The 20,661-nt window shown below is 40.9% G+C and overlaps 1 protein-coding gene across 8 annotated transcripts in view; it reads right to left on the reverse strand.

Annotated features, from left to right (window-relative positions):
* The window catches only part of LOC308391691 (pleckstrin homology domain-containing family A member 7-like), a 146,222-nt gene that overhangs the window by 100,338 nt on the left and 25,223 nt on the right, over nt 1–20,661 (reverse strand). The window contains exons 1-2 of one of the 8 annotated variants that reach the window (XM_080874374.1): nt 2,121–2,720; nt 1,762–2,026 (exon numbers count right to left, since the gene is read on the reverse strand). The exons of 4 other annotated variants lie outside the window; for them this stretch is intronic. In XM_080874374.1, coding sequence (XP_080730500.1) covers nt 1,762–1,832 — 71 coding nt within the window. In that variant the 5' untranslated portion in view covers nt 1,833–2,026; nt 2,121–2,720. Of the gene's footprint in view, nt 1–1,025; nt 1,175–1,761; nt 2,721–20,661 lie in introns of those variants that run through there. 3 more of the 8 variants (XM_080874373.1, XM_080874375.1, XM_080874376.1) reach the window with 3 other exon arrangements.

A 20,661-nucleotide genomic window follows, 5' to 3' on the forward strand; every position in this document is an offset into this window, starting at 1 on the left:
TTAGTATTATCTTATGTTTAGCAGATGTCATTTAAGCACTCTGAATTGCTAAAGCAAACATTTGACAATTGTAGAGGAGCTCATAAAAATACGTGTTTGTGCTGTGTAATTTTACGGGAGTGAAAACGCATGATTCACTCCGTATCACTTTTTCCTCTGTGGAGAACAAGCCTGTATTCAGTGCTCTTCCTCCTAACCTGTAAAAAATCCCCCTTTACAACTTAACTTTAAATTTAAAAGCATTTTCTCCTTTTATCTCCTTTTGAGAGGAATTTCATCATTTTACTCAGTGGTCAGTTTTCAAGCATTTTCAGCTGTACAAAATAAACCCTCAGAGGACTAGAAATCTAAAGGAAGAACTTAAATGTAAATGGGAAGATAGAAAACATGACCCAAGATGGCGGACATAGATTTGTAATCAGTGTAAAAGAGGGAGAAATAAAACTGTAAATAGTTTATTTCCTGCAGCTATCCAGCTTGTTTGTATGGCATTATAGGCATGCTGGAATGCATTTATGCAGAAAAATGTCAAATTTAACTTGAATACATGAGGTGATTAGGCTACAGGTGCAATACTCAGAGAGTGACTCAGAGTACTTTACCATAAGAGACCAGAGTGGGAGTGAATAGCGATGGTTAGTTTGTTTTTGGAGCTCATGGCTATTTCCTGAATTCCCGTGTACTCTCTCCCTTTCTCTTTCTCTCTTTGCCATGAGCTGGATGATCTGACAGGTCATTGACCTGCCCAGTGGTCTGAGGTATGAGTCACTCATCAGCTAAATCCCCAACGCAGACCTCGCCTGCTGCTTGTGAACCAACACTGGCAATTTTACATCCACTATGTGTATATTATAAATAGAGATAAAGATGTAAGAATTACACAAGCACAAACTTTTTATAGTGCATGTACACTTGCTCAGATACACACTAACCTAGAACTAAGAACATGTCATACATTCAATGTTAATCATTTTATTTAATATTTAAAATATGTTCTCATCCTGTTCAATCACAGAGATTCTTACAGACTCATGGAGAATCAGTATTTTGGTAGTTGAGCTCCAGCAGCCTTCAGATGTTAGACAGTATTACAGTATCTGACAGAAAAAGAGGTGTAGGGGATCTGTTCTGCCCTCGGGGAATTGGGACTGATGGTGTTCATTTGAGAGTCGGTCACGTCTGAAACCTGGTGATAAATGTAATGAACTCATTCCTGCTCCAGGAAGCGTGGAAAGAGACACAGCACAATCTTACATAACCATTGTGTGAATTTGAGGCACACAAAACTGATTGTTTAAATACACCAGTGCTTCTAATATTAACCTTACTTTAAGAGTGATCTTGGGAACCTTGAATAGCTCAGTGCTTGAAAATACTACTCCAGCTTCTGTCACACTGACCAACAAGCCTAACAAACCTCTGTTAGTCCACACAGGCAGAACCAGTTTCTTTGTTCTTTTAAAACAACATTCCAGACAAACCAGTTTGGCTACAAACTGCTTTACAAAATCATAAACCCACTTACAGCTTGACTTAATCAACATTGCACAAGGATGGATTAAACCACAAAACCATTAAACATACTGGACCAAAGCCAGTCCCTGTATTAAAACAGTGGGCCTAGCACTGAACCCTGGGGGTCACCAAACATGAGAAACAATGAAAACTTAAGATGTAAGTTCAAATCAATAAAACTGCCATTTTAGAGCAAAAGATAGCAAAAGCCAACCCAACATACACATTAGGGTGGTGATACCATACCTGCATGGTGCATGGTAAAAAGGATATCCAGGATGAGGTATGTGATTGCAGTATCCCGACTGATTCCACATGGTGCTTCTCTTGTTCCACGTGATGACAGTTCACAAGTGTTCACAAAGCTTTTTCTTTCCCCCTTCTACTTTAGTGCTGTGGAATCAGACTTAGGCTGCTGGGAGTCACATTAATTAGTGTCAGTTCTCTTGTCATTTTAGTGGCTCCATGGGGAGAGAAGGAGAGGTGCTGGCAGGTCTGATAGCTGAGAATACTGAGAAGATGAGGTGAAGAAAATCAGTAAAAGAAGGGACCCCAGACAGGGATGTGATGATGTCAGGTGAGTCAGGTCTGTGTGGTTTACACACCTGGAAATGAAGTCTGCGCCTGCTGCCCCCAACCTCCCTTGACAAAGCTGTAACTACTCAGCAGAATGTACAACGACTGCCCCAGGTGGAGTCTGACATCACAGGTTACTCCTTTAATCCTGCCTCTAGCCAGTCATTTTCCCTCTCGTCTCAGGTGTAATCAGGTATAACAGATGTCTGTGAGGTTAACCTTTCTGAGTTGTATCCTGTTAAATCATGCGATAAACCATGTGTCACCACCTTACATCTCAATGATTAGTAACGTACCGCCAGAGTTTTCGACCTCTCGGGCGCAGATCGACATGAGACAGTTAAGGTAAGCAGCAGATTTCAAAGACATCTCTTCTTCCAGCAGACGCTGATGCCAAATGGGAGCAGTTCATGTCGTTTACACATGCCTCTCCAAAGTTCACACGTGCCACAAATCCATTTCTTCTTGATATGAGCGGCTTAAAATCCGCAGCACCAGCGTCCCTTCTCGGTATCTAGTTTGTCTCGGAGGCAGCTGGCGTAGACACAAGTGCTTATTTCCCCAATCACAGGCTTCCCACCGGCTCTCCAGCCTCACGAAACAACAGCAGTGCACAGAGCTGAATGACTGAGCATACTCACAGAGAAAAGGAGAGAGAGAGAGAGAGAGAGAGAGAGAGAGAGAGAGAGGAGGAGATGTCGTAGTGAGAGTGTGTGAATCTATAATGAGTGAGAGAGCGAGAGAACGAGGAAGAGGTAAACAGAGCGGAGCTGCATTCCTTTTCCCGCCTCATGTTCATCTGGCAGGATACACACTGCCGAGGAACAGAAAGGAAACCAAAGAATCTGTGTGAAAGAAAGGACGAGAGGAAATGTTAAAGGGAGGGAAGAATGAGAGATCGTGACACTGTACACATACAAACAAGCAAAAAAAATAAATAAATAAATAAATAAATATGTGAAAGCCTGAATGTGAAATGTAAACACCTTTCACCTATCGCCCTGCCTTTGCCAGGGAATTGTGATTATGGTCAATTTCAATGTGCATACTTACAATAAAGTACCGTACACTGGATTTGAAAACTCAGGCCAAAAGAAGCACTTCTGACAAGGCAGCTGACTCTATGTGCAGGATTTACTTTTAAGGAAATAATATTGTATTTTGCATATATTCATTTTCTCTGCTTTTCTTTTTAAACATACTTTAAAAGGTTTGTAGTGCGATAAAAACCACATAAGGGTAGCATGAAAGCTGTTTCATTTGATTATACAAACATTATGTAAGAGTAGGTAAGGGATAATATGTACTGATTTTTGGGGTAGGGATAGCTCAGTAGGTAGAGTGGTGGCCCCATGATCGGAAGGTCGGGGGTTCGATTCCCCCGAACAGCTACCCTGAGTTACCCCTGAGCAAGGTACCGTCCCTAACCACTGCTCCCCGGGTGCCCAATGGCTGCCCACTGCTTCACTGAGTGAATGGGTTAAATGCAGAGAGGAATTTCCCCACGGGGATCAATAAAGTACACCTTCTTCCTTCTTCTTCTTTTAGATAACTGGACATGAATAGCTTGAGCTTATATAATATACAGCTCGTTCTCCTAACAACAAATCCTGTAAAGATAAAACACCTTCTGGGGCCAACTTTCATGTTTCTTTGGTTGAAAGAATGGCAGATGTGAAATGTAAAAGTGAGGTCAGAAGGCAAATGTGGCATGATCTTTGGATGCAAACTGTAATGTGATATTTAGAATCCCCAAATATGATTTCCTATATTCCTATATGTTGTAAATACATGCAATGGCAGTAAGAAACATAACTTTAAACAGCCTTATATAGCATTAATATCACTTTGACCTTCAGATGAATTTATTGATTTTGAAGGTTAGGTCAGAGGTCAAATTTTTAAACAGTACTTTCTCCTACTTGGTAGGAGGCAACAAAAATGTGTACAACTTCTGTGTTTCTTCTGGTACTGCTGACAATGAGCATATTCTATCAGAAAGCAGGCACTATTTAAAAAAACTATGGTTATTTTTACACATTTTAATATATTGATATATAGATCCACAAACTACTTGTTATAATGCCATGATATTAATGTTGCATTTATATGTATCCCATCTAAAATAAAAATAAATAAATAAAAAAAATCTACTGAGGCACCAAAAAAGGTGTGAGATTATACAGAGAGTACAAACTGGAGGAGAAGCCAGACAAATATACGAGTTAAAAGTGGACACAGAGGTCTGTTTTAGTCCACAGCAGGTTATTCACAGCAGCTCGCAACCTGACTCAAACAACCCAATCAGAAAATGAAGCCTGAGGGTGAGAGGTCACCCCTGTGGAGCTAAACAGGGATGTGCTGTCTCCCCGGAGAGGTGGACTACTCCAGTGCCCTACTAAGCAGAGCACTGCCATGACCCTCGTGCAAGGACAACTCGGCTGCACCGGGGGGAAAAGCTGGTGGCACAGGCGCGTAGCTGGCAAAAAGGCAGTTTCATTCACTGCAGGTCAAAGTCCAGACATGTAATCTGATATGAAAAGAGAGTTTGCAAAGTGAGGTAGTGGATTTTAAAAGCTAAACACCGTAGCAACAGGATACCCTTGTGAATATTTGTTCAAGCCCTGATAATTTGATGACATAAGTTGTTAACTGGTGCAAAAGCATGACATGAACTCTTAATAATAAACAGATAATAACACCTGAAATCTGTTTGTTATGTAATGAAATTCATGTTTTCACATCCATAGTCATTCATTTATGGAATCTCACACCCTGCCTTAAGAATCTTACTATCATGTTGCGTCACTATCCTTTGTAGCAATCCATCAGCATAATGAGTTGTTTTACAAACTTTTGGGATTCACGTTGCAGGAAATAGTTTCCAATTACAGGGAAAAACCCACAAGTTTTTCAGTCACCTGTGTTATAAGCATTTATCACAAACAAAGCAACTTTACAGTGCTATCAAAATGCATGATTTAATATGTCCAAGAATAATTTTATTAATTTAAATCAATAAAAACAAACCTATTCAGCTTTTGTAGATACTGAAACTCATGCTGGTCAATGTCTAAGCAATTCATATGATGACATTTAACTTCAGTAACAGTGTTAACGCCTGGAAACTGCTCTAAATCTGGCACATTTTACCAAGTAATGTGACAGGTTACACAGTATTTGCTGCATGGTGACCTCTGACATCATTTAGCCTTAAATTTATTCACACAGCCTGAAGGAGCAACGTAATCTGTGGAGTAATTTGCTGGTTATGTCATGTCTCTTTGCTGAAGTGAGAATGCAGATAGGAAGAAGCAACAAAGCTTTGGAAGGAGGTAAAGTGGCGGAAGTGAGGGAGGGAGGGAAGAAAAGATCTGGGCAGGGAGGGACTGTGAAGAGTGAAAACAACAGAGGGGGTGGGCCAGGCTGTCTCCTGCTGTTTGTTTTTAGCATAAAATTTAATTCTGGCAGAATCTAATCAAGCTAGGGAAACACAGGGGACCCTGATCCTTCCTTTTCTCTGTCCTCCTCCGTCTCTGTTTTTTCCTCTTGTTTGAAGGTGCAGGTGGACTGGTTTTGTTAGTCTATCCTCCCACACACGAACGCAGACAACCATGAAAGGTGGTGCACATCTTCGGCACAGATGTACGATAAACTTAAAAAAAAAAAAAAAGACATTACGGTACACATTTGTGCATATACGCGTGTGTGGATAAATACACACCGATGCCTCACAAAAATAGACAAATAGAGAAGTCTATAGGAAATGCAGTGCATGCACATACAGCACACATACAGAGGATGCTGTCTGGCAGACATTTGACAGCTGTGTTGAATCATTATGTCAGTGGGTGAGATGGCAGGAGCGTGATTGTGCCTGTGGTTTGGCTTATCTGGCTTTCACAGCCAAAACCCCTCTATTACTTTAAAACACATATACACACACGCGCGCACATGCACACACACACACAATCTCCCAAAACACCTCCGCCTTCTTATGCCTCTTGTCAAGGTCACAGCTGAGCCCATATTCCTGAAAAATTCTTAAAAACAACACTCAGCTACACACTTTTCATCTTTTTCTAAGTGCAAACTGCCCAGGAGTACAAACATAATAAACTTAGTTGGTGGTCAATACCCTTGATTCAGTTTTCTAACTTTAAAATGCAACACCGCTGCACATTTCCACCTCAGAAATGATGCTTTATTTTTACACACACACACACACACACACACACACACACACACACACACACACACACACACACAGAAAAAAAAAATAGAAAAATCTAATCTATTCCCATGAAATAGCAAATATAAAAATAAAATTGTAGTAAATAGTCCATCTAACAAGATATGCACTCATAATCCCTGCACTACTGTCCCCTCACCAGCAGCTCCTGCAAAATTTAAACCATTACTCCCACTGCCGTCTTAAAATGTTAACAAATGCAAGTTTAATTTTGGCCTTTTTCCGGCACTTTCTCCCACGCAAATGCTTGCTCTCATTCTGAAATACGACACAATCTCTCTTCGCTTCTACATTTTTTCCACCTCACCTGTGTTCAGATACTGCCCGGTGGGACTATTACCTTTCTCAGGGGGACTAGATCAATCATACCGCTGGCCAGTACTCATGGGGACTCAGCTCCACGTGTCTGGATGAAATACAGGCAGATTGCAAAAACTCTCTCCATACAAACAGAAGATTATTAATGCCCAGTTGTGTATGCAAGGGTTGGATCGACTTGTTAGGAACGATAAAAACTGGATAAATTGCAAGTGGGTATACTGTTATCTGGTTCATATATACCTGAATGATGTGCTCAACTGTCTTGGGAGAAGCTTTGTGAGCTCGAATGATGCAATAACTTTGCTGTGTCTGTGAGTGTATCAATACCCCAAGGGATCTTTTGATCCAGATTCTTCAATCTTTAGTCACATACACACTCAGAAGACACAGTCATACTATTAATACACCTCCCCCAAATTCCTTACTTTCATCATGCCTTGAAGCCTCGCATCTCTTGATCTCACAAGCTGTAATCTGACACTACAATTAGAAGAAATTGCGGTTCTGATCCAGAGTTAAAATAAGCAAGGACTAAGCAAAGACATTTCTTCAAAATTTTTGAATATACTGGACATAATGATCTCTGTGTACCTGATTAGTACAGCATGCTTTGGTGCTGAACAACAAGAGGTTTACACAGTATAAAGCACATCTCTTGGCTTTACCTACAGTGGAAGAATATTAACAAGTAGTTGGAATATTTGCCAGTAACAATTGTATGAGACAGACAGACAGACAGACATACACACACCAACTGTTATTGGCTGTTCTAAAGAGTCAATCTTAAAATGCTTGGTTTGAAAAGAAGAAAGTTGCAGCAGACCACAGTCCATTGGCCGGTACTATTAACAGAAACTCATGTGGTCACATATTTAGCAATTTAATACAATGTCACACTAGTCACATAGGATCACTCTTTATTTACCTCTTTTTTGATTTATCATCTGAAATGTCTTTGTGATTGATTTGCCTTTATCAGTAGACTTGGTGTTACAGCAGGGCGATATGACCAAAAATATTTATCACGATATACATCTGAAAATTTGCGATAACGATATAATTGACACTAGACAAAATACTTTACAACTCCACAATTTTATTAGTGCAAAAAACCCCATCAATGTATTTTCACTTAAACAAGCAGCTGTTTTCAAGTGCATTAAAGTTATATAAAATTTGTAACAGTGCAAATTCCTTGCTGACAGTTTAACCAAAAGGCATTTCCAGTGGAAATTGGCCGACATATCCTCAGCATAACCATGTATAATATCCACAAAACTTAAAAAGAGGTTATACACACACAATACGGTAATATTATGTTGAAGCACAGTACGTATCACTCCGCGAGGCGCCTGCCTACGATAGCCGTAATGCTGCGACAATCCATCAAGCGGTGCGGCTTCGTAGCTTAGCAAAGTCATACTGAAACATTTGACAGATTTTCGAGTGCCGTGTACCACATAACATCGTTTTGAGGTCAGTAAACACAACCAGAACTCATACATAAAGCACACGGGATTATAAGGGGCACCGTCGATTTTCAGAAAAATCAAAAGGATTGATTTTAAGTGTGCCGTATTTTCCAAACAACACGGTAATAACGACGGCCCGCTAGCATGCTCTACCATAAGTAGTGCTTTGTTGTGTATCTGACGGACGAAAGCTAAACCAGTGCCACACCACTGAAGTTGAACCATTTTTACAAACCAGTTCTGGTTCATCCGTTACATTCAACGAACCGCTTTCGTCCTTCTTATTCTGCGTCGCCGCCATGTGCATATGTAAACATTAGGGGTGCAACGATACTCGTATCGATATTGAACCGTTCGATACAGTGCTTTCGGTTCGGTACGCATATGTATCGAACAATACAAAATTTGTAATTTATTTTATCAACTTTCCTTCTGATGATGCTGTCTGTGTTGAGCGCTCAGTGAATCTGCGTTCGACTACTCCGCCTAGGCTGCACTGTCGAGCGCAGATCCACTGAGCGTTCAACACAGACAGCATCGTCAGAAGGAAGAGCGCAGGGCAAGCTAGCGAGACAGAAGTTAAGCTCTCCTTGCAACATGGCAAATTGAATCTCCCCCACCCTCATTCAGATCTGGCGTTTGGAATTATTTTGGTTTTCATGTGACGTATGACCCTGAAGGTAAGCGCGTCATGGACTAAAGTAAAACAGTATGTTGGATGTGCTACGCAATGCTCAATTACATGGGTGGGAATTAGTGTGTTAGCGCAGTTAGCTCGTTAACGTGTTGGCCGTCTAGCCCCACGTAGGGGTAGCTCGTTAACGGAGATTTGCCGTGTTGTGGCGTTAACGTCATTTCAACGAGATTAACGCTGACAGCACTAGTGGGAACACAACGAATATGACTGCACATTTACGCCGACATCATCCTAGTGCAAAGACAAGTGGAAGCAGACAAAAACAACAAGCATGCATGCTACAAACTTTACCCGAGTCATTTAGACAGCCGTTAGCACATGATTCTCCTTATGGGGACCTGATATGTTTAATATTGTGGCGAGCTCAGACAATGAGGAGACGGAGGTGTCGTTTGGTCTTGCTTCCGTGAGCTAGCCAGGGAGCACAGCCGTTTATTGACATTTGCAGAAGAACACTGCCGCTAGCTAACTACTCAGCGCGGCAACCACACAGCAACAACAACACACAGGGCACCCTCTGACCCCGGAAGGACACACCGTCGCAGCGAGAGGGCGTCACCCGTCACTATGGCAACATAAACAAAACATAACTGTACAAACAGAACCCCGAACAGCCCTGACCCGCTACATAGCCCCCACCTAAGGGGTCAGTCGTCCCCGACGACCCCATTGCCCCACACAAAGTCCTGCAAATGTCCAGGTGCCTTCTTTTGGCGCACCGGCCGATCACGACCGGCGGGGGAAAAGTTACTCGGGTCAGAACATGGGGTGCCACCATCATCCCACTTCTGACGCTAATGTGGCGAGCTCAGACAACGAGGAGACGGATGTGTCGTTTGGTCTTGCTTCCCATGAGCTAGCCAGGGAGCACAGCCATTTATTGACATCTGCAGAAGAACACTGCCGCTAGCTAACTGCTCAGCGCGCAACCGCACAACAACAACAACAACAACACACAGGGCGCCCTCTGACCCCGGAAGGACACACCGTCGCAGCGAGAGGGCGTCACCCGTCACTATGGCAACATAAACAAAACATAACTGTACAAACAGAACCCCGAACAGCACTGACCCGCTACAATATGCTGCTGAGAATATAGCCCAGAAGAAGCGTATAGTATAGCTTTTATTTTGGAAAGAGCCATTTCTCTGTAATAAACTCTCTTTTCCAAAGATGAGCGATTCCTCAATCAGATACAGGTGTTACCGCGCCAGATCCGCGGCCCCGACCGTAGTAAGGAAACCTCTGGCAGTTACTTGAAGTAGGGCTGGGCGATATGACCCAAAATTCATATCTCGATATTTTTTTAGCTGGATGGCGATATAAGATATATATCTCGATTTTTTTTTAAAGCCATAAGTTAAGAACAAAAAGAGAGTTCTTAGTCACACTGTGTCCCAGATGTCACACGGGCACTTTTATTTACATACAGCATAGATGTACATGAAGAAATTACTCAAAAATAAATTATCAGCATTTATTAAATAATCATGGTCCATAAATAAAAGAAAATGTTGTTTTTGTGCATAACAAAAAGCTCACAATTGTGCAGTCAAAATGTAAACTAATAGACGCTGAGCATAATAACAAAGAGACAGATTTCACAGCTGCACCACGTCTCTGAACAGGTGCCATTTGTGGTCCTTATACACACACAGTACGTATCACTCCGCGAGGCTCCTCCCCGGTAGCCGTAATCCTCCGACATCAAGCCGTGCAGCTCCGTAGCTTAGCAAAGTCATATTAAAACATTTTTTGACAGATTGCTGAGCGCTGTGTACCACATAAAATCGGTTCGTGGTCAGTAAGCACAACCAGAATTCATACATAAGGCGCACTGTCGAGTTTTGAGAAAATGAAAGGATTTTAGGCCGTGCAGCCCCTCCGGGCTGCATGTCGTTAGCACGGTTAGCACGGTTAGCTCGTTAGCGCGGTTAGCTCGCTAACACGTTGACGCCGTCCAGCCCCACGCACGGGGCCATCCGCGGTAACTCGCTAACGGAGATTTTCCGCTTTCATCTTGTCATTGCCTTGTCATTGTCAGGTGAAGCTATGGGGGAGGCGGAGTTGTGTTCAGTGAAGGAGAGGCGAGGCAGAGTAACGTTGCGTGGAGACAAAAGTGGACGAAAGAGAGGCAAATCTGCGGCTCCACAAGTATAATTATAACGTAACATAGACTATATCGATATAAACGATATTGTCACATCTTATATCTCGTATGAAAATATATCGATATTTTTAAAAAACTCGAATTCCCATCAGGCTTCATCCTTAAAGGGCCATGCCTGTGTGGAGCAGGGAAATTATTTTACTGCTATTGTTAAATAATCATCATTATTACCATTGCATTAATAATATAATCTGCAGTATGATCATTGCTTTAACAATGTAACAGATAGCTTTAAGAAGGCTTTAAGGTTTTATGCATACAGGTATTAAATTAACTTTGTATTCCAGGTGCAGTTATAACTATTTTATACATATTGCATATCTGTGCTTATTTGAGTTGATGTTCAGGTTCTTTAAAGGTCTTAAGCTTCACTGACGTGACTGTTCAGGTGATACATGCTGAGGGAAAACTAGAACATAGAAGGAATTGCAATACATGCTTACAAAACACTTATATCAGGTCATTTTATATTAAGGTTTTAGTAGAGGTTCTTGGTTAAAACATTTATTTAGTAGAGGACATACACATAGTCTCAGTGAGCCTCTGGTCTGGTAAAAGGTCAGAAGTGCGAGAGGTGACATAGAGGCTGAGTGAGGTCAACACACACACATTAGTTAGATTTATTTATAGGAAAGAGTTTAGTCATGTCTGGCTGTAACTGCAAAATTGTCTCGGTAAAAGAGGAACCGTTCCTTGTTGTCTCGGCAAGAAAGAGGAACAAGACAAGAACTGAAAGGTAGACAGGAAGTGCCAGCCATGAAGATAGAAGACGATGTTCTTTTTAAACTGTGTTAAAAGTCGTTGTGGTTTTGATTTGACGTATGTGTATATATCCTGTCTGTGACGCATGAAGGGGCGTCAGTAAATCAAGCCCGGACGGTATAAAATCTGTGTATGCTTTGAGGAAGTCGAAGATCAATTGCTGTCTGCGTACAGAGTTGTCTTCCCACACGTGTGTGTTCATTAAAATCATTGTTTGACCAAGATCCTCTGGACCAATGGTGGTTTGTACTCTCCTTCCTCAATTTTGAACCTTAACATTTGGGGGCTTCGTCCGGTGGTTGAGGAGGGAGAATTGGAGGTGTAGATGGAGAAATTTGGTCTTAGGTGGTCTGACGGGCAGACATGAATTCCAGTGGTCGAAGTGAGTGGGCATAAGCCGGCTTATCCAAAGGTAAGGCACTACCTGTTGAATTATTTCCAAAGTGTGCCAAATTGGATATGATAAAATTTAAGTCTACTCACTGAAGTTACTGGTGGATGTCTGTTTTGATTTTGATGAAAAATCTCATGAGTTGAAGCAGTTAGAGTTCTGCTAAGAAGAAATGAAAGCAGTTAGAGTCTGCGAGAGCAGTTAGAGTCTGCCAGGAAAAGTTTAAATACTGGGTTGAAGTCCCAAAGAAATTGAGTTAGAGTCTCAAGTAGTTTGGTAGGAAATTTGGTCATTTTGTGGGTTAAAGTCCCGGTTGGTCATTAGGTCAGACCTTGGTTGGTCATTTTGTGGGTTAGAGTCCCCATTGTCCATCAGGGTAGATCTGCCTCAGTCATACACTTGTTTTGGGTGTTGATTGTTGTTTCAAAGTATTATAAATTATTCTAGAACGGCAGTTAGAGTCTGCTAGGAAGCGCAGTGCTCAGAGGTAACGCTTGCCAATGCCAAGGACGCTTAGGCATTGTCCTCGAAGAGGGATAGTCAGTTGGTCACTGTGGAGCTTGGGGCACTCCAGAATAACTAGGAGTTAGAGTCTCCTTACCGTTTGGAACGGTAGTCTGCGCTTTTTTGGTCAGAAGAAGTTGGACTTCGGGCGTGTAACTTTAACTTAAAACTTCGGGGTAAGCCTTGGCTGTGTAATGCCAAAAATAGAGCTTCAGGCAAAGTTTGGGTTGGTTGACGCTTTTAAATTGAGTTAGGGATTTTAGAGATGAGGCCAGAAACAGTTAAAGTCTGATACTGGTTAATTGGTCGCAAAAAACTCAGGGAGTTTATCCGCTGGGCGGTTATTTTAAATTTGTCGAAATTGTGTAGGCGCTAAAGCTGACAGATCTGGCAGTAGTTGTAAATATAAGACGTCTTTGTAATATAAAGTGAGAGGAGGCTGTGTGTCGAGTCAGCAATGCACTGACTGCCTGCTGCTATTTTTAGACGGTGTGTGTGAGTGTGAAAATGCAAATGAGTAAGCAGTGAACTGTTTAAACCACAGTTGGTTTTACAAATACTGCTGCAAACATTGTTGAGTGTGTGTTTCAAATGCCATTTATGTTCATTAGAGGGTTATAAATAAAGTTTTGAGTTGCCGTAGTGGATGTATAGTAATTGACTGAGTTTGAATGTAGATAGATAAATATAGAGTGCACTGTGTATATTTAAGATTAACATGTTACTTTCAGTACCTTCTCTCAAGCAATAGTTGCTGGTGTGTTTTATTTTTTCAATTTCTTGTGTGTGCTGTGAGAATTAATAGGGGTTTCAATTGTTTTTTGTTTTTGACTTGCTCTTTTTGATTATGACAAGCATGTCTAAAATACTTTTAGGAAAGCATATTTTGAGTGATTCTAAGTGTGTGAATGCTGTGAGTAGTAGGCTTTGAGGGATTGGGTGTGAGGTGTACAAAATACTAAATAATAATAACACTATGAAAGTTGATAGTAGAGTGAGTGCAAGGCGGTGTGTGAACAGAGGAAGTCTGAGAGAGAAGTGTGTGCGTAGGCAAAATGCAGAGTGTGTGCGTGAAATAAGGGAGTATTGTTTTTACATCAAGGTTTAGTAGAACTAAAGTAGAACGTCACAAACAAACAAAAGAAGGTAAAATGAAGAGAGAAAATAACTGACAATTACATTAATGAATAGAAAACACACATACACAAAGTGCCATATGTGAAATTATTCTAGGAAGGAATCAGAAGTGAGATAGTTTAATATAAGATGCAATGAAGGAAGCAGCTTACACTCCTTTAATTTCCAGAGCCAGTGTGTTCCCTCCCCTGCCCACTTGGGCCCCGTATCAGGCGAGTATGGAAGGCTGGATAGCCCATGACGGGTAAGATCCCACCTCGAAACCCTGGGACAACCTAAGGCAGGCACAGTCACGATAACTCGGCCTCACTCAGTCCCTGTGAGCTCAGACTCACTGGTGAGATGAAGTGAAGAAGACGGGACCTCAAGGGTAAAGCCGCTGGGCTAAGGCGGAGGGGAAAGTGGCAAGTGGAGCCCTACCTTCTGGCTGAGGACAAGGAATGCTGCTATTTAAGGTAGGAAATCAAAATTTGGGTTAGTAAATTTGGGAAGGAGAAAATTGACTGTTTAAAGGCAAAATTATGAAGGAGTCTGACACACTGCAAAAGCAACATATGCAAATTCACACACACAAACAGAAAATGCATTAACCTTATAAAGACAAGACAAGCTCATGATGATTATTTGTATAGATACTGATTAAACCTGGCTTAGAACACAAAGATACGCAATGAAGATCAGTTTGCTACTTGTATGAGTGGTAGAATGGTGTGAATGGTTAATGAAATACACTTGAGTTTGAAGCTGAGGAATAACTCAAAGAAGCTATATGACAAAGGGAGTTATGAAAATAAAAGTGATTAAAGTAGTTTTAAAAAGAGTGACTTAGGAGTGCTCTCTCGTACTGAGTGATCAAGTAGTGATCACTGTAGAAAGAAATAAAATGATTTAATGAGTTGGTCATGTTTAAACATATGTTTCTGTTGTTACAGCAACTCATTGAGAGATGACTCAGTATGCAAATTAGTTGGAGTGAGTGGTGACGAAGGAACTTCCTGTGTGTGTGTGTGACTGAGGAAGTGACTTTCAGAAGAGGAAGCATGGCAGACAAGAGAAGTGCAGATTTGGGTAGGAAATGTATAGTTTAGTGATTATATGTTGTCGTAAGGGGGTTTTATGCTGAATTTAAGTATGTTAAAGGGGGTGATTGTTGTGTGCAAATTGTGTGGTTTTAATGAGACTTTCGGTGTATTGAGGAGGTGAAATTATGTGGTGGCAAGACTTGTGTGTTTAAGGTTGTTGAGGTTGTTGTGGTGATGGGTTGATTTTGTCAGTTAGGTTTGGGTTGTTGTTTTTGTTTTTAATAGAGGGAGTTTTAGGAAACATCGACATGTCTAAAATTGGGCCCATTATTTTGTAACAGTGCACTTAAAGAAAACCTGTCAGGTGATTTTGTTTTGTGTTCTCATGAGCTAATAATCAGCTCTATTTTTTCATTTCTGTTTTAAGGAGGCCTGCAACAGTGAATAACGGCGCTGAAAATTCTCGGGAAGAGCAAATATAAGGGGGCTTTCCAGATTACAATTGGCTGAGGAGAAAGCTACCTGTGGGGACTATTCAGGTCGTAAGTCCCTGTAAAAAGGATTTTATGCGAGTCAATCCAGTCCAAAAGCATAAAGAAATATTTTCCTATGGAAAATAAAAAATGACTGAGCTCATTTTGCTGAGGGTGGAGAATCTGACGCGGGAAGCTCCACTATTAGCAAAAATATGGAGTGAATGTGTGAGTGAATGTGAGGATGAATAAATGTGGACAAACAATTTGTTTTTACCAGAGAAAATTTTGTATAGTATTGTGGATGTATAGTATTTTTGACACATGAAATGTGTCAAAAAATAAAAGGGGGAATTTAGGGTTTAATAATTTAGGATTATTTTAGGACTTTTGGGGTTTTTGATCATTTGGATATGGTAAAACTGAAACTGTTATTTTTATGTTAAGGTTAAAGGATTAAAGAACTGAATCCTGTTTAGAAGATACAATGCCAGTGTTTCAAAGCTGTGAATAAATTTTAGGGGGAAAATTAGTGAGGGTTGAAGGAGTAGAACAGGATTGATTTCTTTTTTGATCTTTAGAAGAAGTGGTTATAATGTAGGCTTACACAGACAGATATTACACAGAAACACACATGACAGTATTGATTCCAGGCAAAAGGCCTCAAATTCATTTAGCTTTTAACTGAACTTAAAGAAGGACCAAAGAGGAAGGAAAGCATATATTTTGGTTAAGTCTGATAAACTAGAATTAGAAGGTATTGTTACATTAAAAGGAGCAAATGAAATAAAAAGGCTATACCAAAAACGGGTTATAACATAGGAAATGTGAGGTTAAAATGAAGTTAACACATAGGAGTTGTTTTTAGGCAGCATTTAGCTATGATGAAATGTATACAGGAGTAATTGCTTATATGCTTAAACTTAATTGATTAAAGTGGTTGTTTTCTTTTGGAGCTTTTAGTAGAATAGGCTGGTTCTAATGATTTTTTGTTAAAAAGGTGGACAGTTTGTGTAAAGGATGTTGATGATCAGATAAGGAAAATAGAGCGAGCAACCGGACGTGAAAGCAGGGCTTAAAGAGTTTTAAAGTGATGAGTAACGTTGAAGAATATATATAAATATAAGTCAATAAGTTAAGAAGATAATTAGGATCATGCTTTTGATTAAAGAGTCCCAGATAGGATAAGTTAGGGAGGTGCAGGAAAAGGTGTTTTGTTTCCTTTGCAGAAGATCTCGACGACCACAGGGAGGTCCGAGGCCACCAGAGAGGGACCGAGAAAACCTAAGCTTACACATGGAGTGTTCTCGAATGGGAGCTGGTTGAGCCAGAGGACGGCTAGAGAGGGTCTGAGCGAGGACACAATGTATTGCGACCTCTGGTGTTCCAGAGGTCGAGAGAGGGAGTGTGGAGCAGGGAAATTATTTTACTGCTATTGTTAAATAATCATCATTATTACCATTGCATTAATAATATAATCTGCAGTGTGATCATTGCTTTAACAATGTAACAGATAGCTTTAAGAAGGCTTTAAGGTTTTATGCATACAGGTATTAAATTAACTTTGTATTCCAGGTGCAGTTATAACTATTTTATACATATTGCATATCTGTGCTTATTTGAGTTGATGTTCAGGTTCTTTAAAGGTCTTAAGCTTCACTGACGTGACTGTTCAGGTGATACATGCTGAGGGAAAACTAGAACATAGAAGGAATTGCAATACATGCTTACAAAACACTTATATCAGGTCATTTTATATTAAGGTTTTAGTAGAGGTTCTTGGTTAAAACATTTATTTAGTAGAGGACATACACATAGTCTCAGTGAGCCTCTGGTCTGGTAAAAGGTCAGAAGTGCGAGAGGTGACATAGAGGCTGAGTGAGGTCAACACACACACATTAGTTAGATTTATTTATAGGAAAGAGTTTAGTCATGTCTGGCTGTAACTGCAAAATTGTCTCGGTAAAAGAGGAACCGTTCCTTGTTGTCTCGGCAAGAAAGAGGAACAAGACAAGAACTGAAAGGTAGACAGGAAGTGCCAGCCATGAAGATAGAAGACGATGTTCTTTTTAAACTGTGTTAAAAGTCGTTGTGGTTTTGATTTGACGTATGTGTATATATCCTGTCTGTGACGCATGAAGGGGCGTCAGTAAATCAAGCCCGGACGGTATAAAATCTGTGTATGCTTTGAGGAAGTCGAAGATCAATTGCTGTCTGCGTACAGAGTTGTCTTCCCACACGTGTGTGTTCATTAAAATCATTGTTTGACCAAGATCCTCTGGACCAATGGTGGTTTGTACTCTCCTTCCTCAATTTTGAACCTTAACACCTGTAACACAGGGCTTGCAAAATCGCTAGCCCGACGTCCCGGGGCTAGCGATTTTTCCAGTCGGGTTACCAAAATCTATCTCTGCCCTGCCCGTCAGGCTATCATAGGAAGGAAAAATATGTCAATGCTTTTGCATTCTTTCGGAAATGTAGCTGGGTAATTATGTCATTGGCATCGGTGAGCCACTGTCAATATGTGACATATTCAAATCGCGTTTGAATTTGCGCTTGTTTTTTGCTTTCACTTTGCAAATGTCCAGGTGCCTTCTTTTGGCGCACCGGCCGGTCACGACCGGCGGGGGAAAAGTCACTCGGGTCAGAACATGGGGTGCCACCATCATCCCACTTCTGACACCAATGTGGCGAGCTCAGACAACGAGGAGACGGAGGTGTCGTTTGGTCTTGCTTCCCGTGAGCTAGCCAGGGAGCACAGCCGTTTATTGACATCTGCAGAAGAACACTGCCGCTAGCTAACCCTGAGCCACGGTCAACCCGTGGCTCAGGGTTAGCTAGCGGCAGTGTTGGGAAGCGTATCTGTAACCGGAAGGTCGCCGGTTCGATCCCTGGGCTCTCTGTCCTGGTCGTTGTGTCCTTGGGCAAGACACTTTACCCTACTTGCCTACTGGTGTTGGCCAGAGGGGCCGATGGCGCGATATGGCAGCCTGGCTTCTGTCAGTCTGCCCCAGGTCAGCTGTGGCTACAACTGTAGCTTGCCTCCACCAGTGTATGAATGTGAGAGTGAATGAATAGTGGTATTGTAAAGCGCTTTGGGTGCCTAGAAAAGCGCTATATAAATCCAATCCATTATTATTATTATTATTATTATTATTATTAACTGCTCAGCGCGGCAACCGCACAGCAACAACAACACACAGGGCGCCCTCTGACCCCGGAAGGACACACCGTCGCAGCGAGAGGGCGTCACCCGTCACTATGGCAACATAAACAAAACATAACTGTACAAACAGAACCCCGAACAGCCCTGACCCGCTACAATATGCTGCTGAGAATATAGCCCAGAAGAAGCGTATAGTATAGCTTTTATTTTGGAAAGAGCCATTTCTCTGTAATAAACTCTTTTCCAAAGATGAGCGATTCCTCAATCAGATACAGGTGTTACCGCGCCAGATCCGCGGCCCCGAACCGTAGTAAGGAAACCTCTGGTAGTTACTTGAAGGTTCCGTAACTGACTCGTAGCCGGCAACAGCTTACTATACAGGTCAACTCCGCTAGCAGAACACCCGGCAGAACATTATGTTATTTACACGGGTGCACATAAGTGGTCCGCATGTGCGCATTCGCTGTCAAAAACAAAAACGCGCACAAGATATGAAGTTGCAACGCGTGTTTGCATACATAAGATTTTCTGGAGGAGGACAGACATTTGTTTAAAACTCTTAAAGATGTCGAAGAAGCTCCTTTAAGCAATTACTTTGGTGTTCCTCTACCTCCAAAGAAATGTCAGAAGGAGTCCGAACCACAAAAGAAGCACGTATTCTCGGAAAAGTGGTTGCAGGAGGTGAGCTGGCTTCAAACAAATGATGAACGCACAGAGATGTGGTGTGGAATGTGCCGTGAAAATCCCACTCTAGCGGACAACAACAGTGCTTTTTATATGGACGCAAACGCGCGTTGCAACTTCTTATCTGGTGCGCGTCTTTTATTTTGACAGCGAATGCGCACATGCGGACCACTTATGTGCACCCGTGTAAATAACATAATGTTCTGCCGGGTGTGTTGTTGGTTTTCTCTCGATTTCTGAGTCGACAAGTGCCTTTGTTACTGGGACCAGTCATTTTAAGAAAGGCCCCCATTAGAACCCATGAGAAATGCAAGAAATGCATTATTGCTCAGTCTGCAATATCTTTCCCAGAACAAACACCAATTGCAAATAACATACGAAAAATAAACCTGAAAAATCTGTTTAGAACAGTGTACTATGTTGCAAAGAGTGAACCACCATTGGCAAAATTTAGCAGTCTTTGCAAACTTCAAAAAGCAAATGGCCTAGATCTTGGTTCCACTTGCCTCTTACTCGTGACTTCAGCGGAAATTTCAAATTCAGGATCTGACACAGACGGATTCATGTCCTACACAGTTCTTACAAGTTCATAGAAATTTCTGTTCAATTAGAACCAAGTATTTGAGTTGATGATTGTAATTTTTATACAATGTTGTAATTTGTTTTTCAACAATTTTTTGATTAATGTTTTGTTTCCTTTACAATATTATACTTTAATGTATAATATTGTAAAGGAAACAAAACAGGAAACAAAACATCAATCAAAAAATTGCTCTCTTTTTTATTCGGGCTACTTACATTTACTTTGGGCTACCAAAAACTGAAGAGTCCCTGCCCGAAGGGCTACCAGGGATTTTGAAATTTTGAGAGCCCTGAGATATATTTATTTTTTAAATTACTTTTGTTTCAGCAACATTAAATTTAAAAACTGTACTTTTGAGTTAAAATATATATTTATAATTTTAATAAATGACAAATTAAAAAGGCATGAACATTTTTTTTGTATCGAAAAAATATCGAACCGTGACACCAAAGTATCGAACCGAACCGTGAATTTTGTGTATCATTGCACCCCTAGTAAACATAGGCACTGCTCATGCGCGTTTTACCCATATTCTATCGCAATATTTCATTTTCCTATCGTTGCCCAAAATTACACTGGTATTACTGTGAATGGTATGACATAGCCCAGCCCTACTTGGTGTTAAACCAGGAAGAGATTCAAAGTTAAATGGTGCTCTGGTTTAGTCTAAATTCATGTAGTGTCGATGTGTCGAAATTCATCAACATAGTTTAATAAATCGAGAAAAAAAAAATCTAAAATAACGTGGATTATACTAGTGAACTAGTATATTCAACTAGTGTTGAATTTGGACAGGAAAGGAAAAACAAAGTCAACAAAATGTAATAAATAAATTGTATAATGACCTGTTAAGTTAAGTACAACTACTACTGGCAGTATGTGGGAGGCAACAAAGAAAGAAAAAATCAAATTTTGTTTTGCACGCTTCTTAAAGCC

Source organism: Rhamphochromis sp. 'chilingali', assembly GCF_963969265.1.
Source record: "Rhamphochromis sp. 'chilingali' genome assembly, chromosome: 2".
NCBI classification, from domain to species: Eukaryota; Metazoa; Chordata; class Actinopteri; order Cichliformes; family Cichlidae; genus Rhamphochromis; species Rhamphochromis sp. 'chilingali'.